The sequence below is a fragment of the Tachysurus fulvidraco genome, chromosome 18 (genome assembly GCF_022655615.1).
Source record: "Tachysurus fulvidraco isolate hzauxx_2018 chromosome 18, HZAU_PFXX_2.0, whole genome shotgun sequence".
NCBI classification, from domain to species: Eukaryota; Metazoa; Chordata; class Actinopteri; order Siluriformes; family Bagridae; genus Tachysurus; species Tachysurus fulvidraco.
In genome coordinates this window covers 20,726,728-20,734,227 of record NC_062535.1, presented here as the reverse complement: position 1 = coordinate 20,734,227, position 7,500 = coordinate 20,726,728, and the positions used below count along the sequence as shown (strand labels likewise).

The 7,500-nt window shown below is 46.6% G+C and overlaps 1 protein-coding gene across 3 annotated transcripts in view; it reads right to left on the bottom strand.

Annotated features, from left to right (window-relative positions):
* The window catches only part of zbtb45 (zinc finger and BTB domain containing 45), a 10,601-nt gene that overhangs the window by 1,464 nt on the left and 1,637 nt on the right, over positions 1 to 7,500 (bottom strand). Inside the window, exons 2-7 of one of the 3 annotated variants that reach the window (XM_027137357.2) lie at positions 5,468 to 6,049; positions 4,871 to 5,349; positions 4,625 to 4,750; positions 4,379 to 4,519; positions 3,560 to 3,824; positions 1 to 2,361 (exon numbers count right to left, since the gene is read on the bottom strand). The exon at positions 1 to 2,361 is cut by the window's left edge and continues 1,464 nt beyond it. In XM_027137357.2, the coding sequence (XP_026993158.1) occupies positions 2,027 to 2,361; positions 3,560 to 3,824; positions 4,379 to 4,519; positions 4,625 to 4,750; positions 4,871 to 5,349; positions 5,468 to 6,041 (1,920 nt within the window). In that variant the 5' untranslated portion in view covers positions 6,042 to 6,049 and the 3' untranslated portion in view covers positions 1 to 2,026. The remainder of the gene's footprint in view (positions 2,362 to 3,559; positions 3,825 to 4,378; positions 4,520 to 4,624; positions 4,751 to 4,870; positions 5,350 to 5,467; positions 6,050 to 7,500) is intronic. The other 2 variants (XM_047803490.1, XM_027137358.2) reach the window with 2 other exon arrangements.

Sequence of the window (7,500 nt, the reverse complement as noted above, 5' to 3'; positions counted from 1 at the left end):
CACTTCGGAGGGGTTGTGGACAAGGGAATGTTAAAAACCATAATGAAACACGAGGTCAGATTAAAATACACAACATACGTTACCAAAAAAATTTAAAATAACGTTAAAATATATATTTATAAAAATCCCGTATGAGTACTGCACGAATACATTAGTGCTTATGCAGATATTGTGTATGTGTATGTGTGTGTGTGTGTGTGTGTGTGTGTGTGTGTGTGTGTGTGTGTGTGTGTGTGCGTGTGCGTGAGTGTGAGGTTCTCTGGTTGATGAAGCTGCTCTTCATGATTATGGCACCACGATGTGTCATTGTGTGTGTGTGTGTGTGTGTGTGTGTGTGTGCGTGCGCGCACGTGCAAGAAAGAGTGAGGAGGTGTGTCCTGATACAAACCAATAATAAACATCAGTAGTGTCTGATGGCGGTTTGTGCGATTATCAGAGCTACTCCACTATAAGATCAGATAAAGGGCCGAATCTTATAAACCTCATCTCTAAACAAAGTGCCCTAATCAGGCTGCCTACAAAGTGTCTAGATATAGAGAGTATATGGTTTAAAGTGCATGTGGTTGTTGTGGTTTTTAGGGAAACTGCTATTAATTAGCTAGCTAATCAAAGGTATAACAGAATTAGCATGAAGCGTTACGATTACACAGCTAAGTACTCAGTGACATGACGCAACACATCAACACGAGTATACACAATCTGTAACGAGACACTTACAGAAGGAGTCCTCCAAAAACAAACAGCAGGACGAGCTGAGATGCAGAGTCACTGAGAGTGCCAAAACTTTAGCTAGCATGTAGCGCAGATGGATTACAGCGTTTAGTTTAGGACAGATCAGGAGACCAGGCATCTGAAGCTGATAATCAGAACACGCTGTGTGTGTGTGTGTGTGTGTGTGTGTGTGTGTGTGCGCGAATGTAAGTGTGTATAAATGTGTGTGTGTGTGAGAGAGTGAGTGTGTGTAAATGTGTGTGACTGTTTAAGTGTGTGTGTCTGTGTTTATGTGTGTGTACGCGTGTGTGTGTAAATGTGTGTGTACGCACGCATTTGTGTGTGTGTGAGAGAGAGAGAGTGTGTGTGTGTAAATATGAGAGTGAGTCCTGAATGAAAATCTGATTGTAAATCTAGACCCTTACACTCGGGGTGGACGTGATGCTCGATTTTCAAGTGTGTAAATGAAGTGACTGCGAGATCTTAGCTTTAACCTACACACATTTACACAGAGTTTTATATTTGTATGTATGTGGTTTAAACGTTTTAAACTTTCTGTCCTCAGAGGCAATATTCTGTCACAGATCCTGTCAGTATCACTTCTGTGAGCTAGAACTGCCTGTGAATACGCTCAACATTTATGCTAACATTCCCCAAGTAGCTAGCAGTAAAGATGAACGAGTTGCACAGCGTGACTGATTAGCACATTTCCGCTAGCCATAGATTTTTAATATTCAGAGATTTAACATTAGCAATTAAGATAAAGCCTGTCAGGTTAGCTTAGCTTATGATTTGCTAACTTTAATTCTAAAGATGAAGGTTTATAAATACCACTTAAATATCTTCTCAAGAATCCCTCAGGTTTGAAGAAGCTAGCTAAATATTAGCTAACTTTGGTTAAAAGGGTATAAACATTTGTAAATATTAATTAAAATACTTGTCAGAAACTGTGTCAGATTAGCTCGCATTAGCTAGTTAGCTAAAATTAGCTAAATTACAATTCAAAAATTCATTAAAATATGTGAAAGTTTATGTCAGTTTAGCTGACCATTAGCTAGTTAGCATGCATCAACAGTAAAGAATTGTACACTATCATAAATTCTCAGAAATCTCACTTAGCTATCTATGTCCTTATATGGACTTAAAGACACACCCCCTGTGGTCTAGGAACTTTTGAGTGAATGAATGTAAATATCTAAAATGTCTTAATAATATTACAAAATAATAATAATTATTATTACTCTGTAATTATTTAACATTCTGTATGAAGGTAAATAAAATTAGCGACGTCCACCCCGAGTTCTCAGTTTGGCCACTAGGGGGCGGGCCCAGGCCCTGCCCCACCCGCGCCGCCCATGGCGCCGTGGTTAGTTGGGGGTTTGATGGGCGGGGCAGGGTGCTGGTGCTGGAGGGCGTGGCGTTCGAGCAATGTGCGGTGTGTGAATGCACGGTTACACACTGTGCAGGAGAAGTTGCGTTCGACGCGGTGAGTGCGCATGTGTACGTTCAGAGAGCTCTTCTGTGTGAAGCGTTTACTGCACACGCTGCACTGGAACGCTCGCACACCCGTGTGCACTACCATGTGCTTCAGCAGGTAGTCACGAAGAGAGAAAGAACGCCAGCAGATGCTGCACTGGTGGGGCTTTTGACCTGCGCACACACACACACACAAACACACACACACACACACACACACACACACACACACACACACACACACACAGTTATGTAACTTAAGTCTCATTCTTATTAAATCAAATAAAATAAGTGTGTTAGCGATGTATATGAAAAAGTGAGTGTGGCTTCTGGTCAAATTCTGTGGATCACCATAAGGAACAGGCCAGTGGGCGTGGCCTCGATGTCTGGTCTAGCAAATTAATGTTCTGTTTAATGTCTCAGGGAAGGGGTGTGGCCTATTTTAGTTAGTCTTAGGGAAGGGGGTGTGACTGTATCAGAGGTAGAAGAGTCATTGTTTTGTAAGACCTAGAAATCCAAGTTAAATGTCCTTAAGTCTACCACACAGGGCCTCCAACCTTGGTCACGGTCTAGTGGAAGCTGATTGACTGAACTGAACTTCTGGTCATCTCAGGTGATTCATCCCCACATCATGATCTTGTAATATCTCTACACAACTCTAATCTCCCCTTTACTCACAGCTCACAACCTTGTAGTAACCTTGGACACTAACTGTCCTTGTCCATGTTATTAATGCGACCGTCATGTCGGTTCCTTCTCTACAACATCAGCAGGATTTAGTCATTTTGCCCCACACAGGCTGCTCAGGTACTCGTTCAGTCTCTGGTCATCTCCGGACTACTGCAGCTCTCTCGATCAGATCTGCATATGAACACAATTAATCCTCTGTAAATGACCCATAATGCAGCTGTGTGACTTGTCTTCAACCTGCCTAAGTTCTCCACACTGCTGTGTTCCTCCACTGGCTCCTGGAGCTGAACACGTCAGATTTAAACACTGATGATTATCTACAAACCCAGAGCAGCTTCGTCTTCCCTCAAAGCCCTCATCACTCCTCACACTGCACCTCACACTGCACCTCACACTGCACCTCACACCCTCAGACCTACAGCGCCGCTCCACCGGTCCCACCATCTCTCAGGGTAAGAGGTCAGTATATAACACGACTCTTCTTTATCAGTGTTCATGTATTACAGCGTGTGTATCTGGAGTCTGACACGTGCTGTAAATTACTGTCGCACTTTTTCTGGAAATTAATTCTTTATTGAGAAATAAATAAAATAATAATTCAGGACACAAGTCAAGAACAACCTTTGTAATGTGTGTGTATGCGAGTGTGTGTTTGTGTGTGTGTGTGTGTGTGTGTGTGTACCGGAGTGTATAAACATGTGCTTGCTGTAGTTCTTGCGTGATCGCAGCGATTTGCCACAGTGGCTACAGTCGAAGGACGTTTCTGATCCCTGAGCCGTAAAACTTGGACCTGCGACACATGCTGAAGCAGGAGGGGGCGGGGCTGGGGTCAGGGGAGGTGGGGGCGGAGCCTGTTGGCATGACTCTGACATGCTGTCCATGGTCATAGCTCCTCCCACAAAGAAGGAGGATGGTTGTGATTCGCTGACAGGATACTGAAAGAGCATCTGGAGGAGAAGAAACACAACAGTTAGATCGCACACAATAGGTTAACTAACGTTAAACAAAACAAGCGCTAGCAGCGAGCGGGCTGTCAAACGACCTGCTGTTCATGCTAACGTTAAACAAAACAAGCGCTAGCAGCGAGCGGTCTGTCAAACGTCCTGCTGTTCATGCTAACGTTAAACAAAACAAGCGCTAGCAGCGAGCGGTCTGTCAAACGTCCTGCTGTTCATGCTAACGTTAAAAAAAACAAGCGCTAGCAGCGAGCGGTCTGTCAAACGTCCTGCTGTTCATGCTAACGTTAAACAAAACAAGCGCTAGCAGTGAGCGGTCTGTCAAACGTCCTGCTGTTCATGCTAACGTTAAACAAAACAAGCGCTAGCAGCGAGCGGTCTGTCAAACGTCCTGCTGTTCATGCTAACGTTAAACAAAACAAGCGCTAGGTGACGTTGTTATACACTGTTATATATATATTTTTGAGCAACAATGGATCCTCTTATCTGCCATTTAAAAACCTGTGTGTGTGTGTGTGTGTGTGTGTGTGTGTGTGTGTGTGGACCTGATTATTGATGTGAGAAGAAGTGGGTGGGGACAGTGGTTTGTTGCCACGGGAACGGGGGTTTGACACCAAGGCCTGAGATGCATCAGTCTGTGGCCAAAAACCTCCAGCATACACATTCTGTTCTTCATAAAACCCTGCCTACAAAACACACACAATCACACTATCGCACACACACACACACACACACAACCAAGCACAGACGTACACAAAAACACATGGTGTATATGGCTGTGTGTGTGTTACCTGGCCATAGGTTTGTGTGTGTGATTGTGTATGTGTAGTGTCCTGTTGCTCATCCAGTTGGAACAGGTTTTCTCCTTCTTGCAGGTTCTCCTCATCCTTCACCACCACCTGCTCTGGCCCCATCACCTACACACACACACACACACACACAAGATTACTGCATTAGCCTTATCATGTTGTGCATATAGCTGTGAGCTGCATCTTTGCTTGTGTGTGTGTGTATGTGTGTGTATGTGTGTGTGCTACCTGTAAACACAGCAGTTTGCAGCTTTGTCCACCCCCTTTGTGCACATGTGAGTTATTTACCTGTAACCGTAGCGGTTGTCTCTGTTTGCGGCTATGTCCCGCCCCCCTGTCTCTCTCTCCGTCTCTCCCTCTGTCCTCTAGCTCCTCCCCTTCGCTGAACCTCTCCATGCCAACAGGCAGCTCCTCTGCCACGCCCACAAACCCCACCCCACTGCCACCCCTGCCCAGAGTAGCAGGGTTATTGATGGGGGCGTGGCCTGACTCTGCCCGGTTCTGGCTCTGATTCTGTGCAGTGGTTCTCTCAGCATTCTGGTTCAGCATGTAAGTCTGGATCTCCTGAGAACAACTTACAGGCTTCAGTGAGGCCCCACCCCCTGATGCACCAAGCCCATCCCCTCTGCACATCAGGTCACTGAGAGGGGGCATCATCCTGCCGACTCCACTCCCTTCAATAGAGGCCGTCTCACCCTGCCCCGCCCCTGTACCGAAGAAAAAACCAACAGGAGAGGATATCAATACATAGTGAGGAGTCTGTCTGTCCATCTGTCTTCTTGTCTTATTCCTGTGTGTGTGTGCGTGTGTGTGCGTGTGTGTTACCTGTCTGTAGTCCTGCTTGATGTTGTGAGATGAAGTGAGTATTCGGCTGCTCTGTGCTTTCTGATGTAACTTCACTGCACTCTTCCATGGTGTATCCAAATCCAGTCATGGCTCCTCCCACAGCTCCGCCCTCCTGGCTGCGAGCCTTAGCGGCGGCGGCTGCGGCAGCGGCGGCGGCCTGTTTGTGGTTGGAGGAGGCAGAGATGATCTGTGTGCACTCGTCGATGACGCTCTTGATCTGCAGGATGCTGGCAGCAGTAAGCATGCGCAGGGCCTGCGAGCGCAGCAGCACCATGGAGCCGCTGTACAGGAAGTCCACCAGCTGCAGTACAGCGTCAGCCGGCACCAGAGGAGGAACACTGATCTCCGAGTGGCCCAGTAGCAGCTTGTCCTGAAAGAACGGGCTTCCGGCTGCCAGCACACAGGCGTGAGCGCGCAGGGACGCGTCCTGGATCCGCACAGTCACGTCACAGAATACACCGTCACGTCGCTGAGACCGCAAAGACTCTAACACACACTCACTAGCATTCTGCAGACGGATGTAGTGCACCGTGTCGGAGCTGCACGCAGCCATGACCACACCTGACATACGAGCGTGAGCACAGACACACACACACACGGAAACACACGCGTGCACACACACGCACACACAAGTGCATACACACACACAGAAACACACACACACACACAAAGGCCCAATTAGGATTAGCATTATATAGTCAAAGAAATGGAAATGAAAGCTAAACAGCTTTAAAATGTCAGGATGTCTTATTTATAGTTTAACAAATACAAAACTTTTTTATAACATAAAATACAAACATTTCTATATTTATAATTCTATAAACAGTTCTATGTCGAATGATGTGCTCAGTTGGGTTCAGGGCTGCTGACTGGTCCAATCTAACACTTCCCTGTGTTTAAATGGTTAGATTGGACATAATTCTCTGTACATTATCAGACATAAGTCTCACTCTAGCAGAGGTCCATGTTGGTTCCAGCCCTGCAGCAGCTCAGGTGTTACACTGGACATGATGACTGAACATTTCTACCTGATTGTTACAGACCCCCCTGTTGTAGCTGAGTCGAGCTGTGATGTTAGAGCTATAACAGTTAATGACTGATTGTTGAATCAGATGTGAAAACTGCAGCTATACATCAGGACCTCTAACTCTACGCCGCGACCTCTAACTCTACGCCGCGACCTCTAACTCTACGCCGCGACCTCTAACTCTACGTCGCGACCTCTAACTCTACGTCGCGACCTCTAACTCTAAATACAGTGATGCCTCGAGATACGAGTTTAATTCGTTCCGTGACTTTGTATCTCAAAACAATTTTCCCCATTTAAATTAATTGAAATCCCATTAATCCGTTCCAGCTCGCAAAATTCCACTTCAGTTTATGTGTCTTGAATATGAAAAATGTTCAGTACAGTATATATAAATAGGAGGAGGAGTAAACAGGCGGAGGAGTAAACAGGCGGAGGGGTAAACAGGCGGAGGGGTAAACAGGCGGAGGGGTAAACAGGCGGAGGGGTAAACAGGCGGAGGGGTAAACAGGCGGAGGGGTAAACGGGCGGAGGAGTTAGGAGGAGTAAACAGGCGGAGGAGGAAACAGGCGGAGGGGTAAACAGACGGAGGAGTAAACAGACGGAGGAGTAAACAGGCGGAGGGGTAAACAGGCGGAGGGGTAAACAGGCGGAGGAGTAAACAGGCGGAGGGGTAAACAGGCGGAGGGGTAAACGGGCGGAGGAGTTAGGAGGAGTAAACAGGCGGAGGAGTAAACAGGCGGAGGGGTAAACAGACGGAGGAGTAAACAGACGGAGGAGTAAACAGGCGGAGGAGTAAACAGACGGAGGAGTAAACAGGCGGAGGAGTAAACAGACGGAGGAGTAAACAGGCGGAGGAGTAAACAGACGGAGGAGTAAACAGGCGGAGGAGTAAACAGACGGAGGAGTAAACAGGCGGAGGAGTTAGGAGGAATTACACTTTCACTTGTGTTCACTTCCTCACTACTGTACACTCTTAATGCTA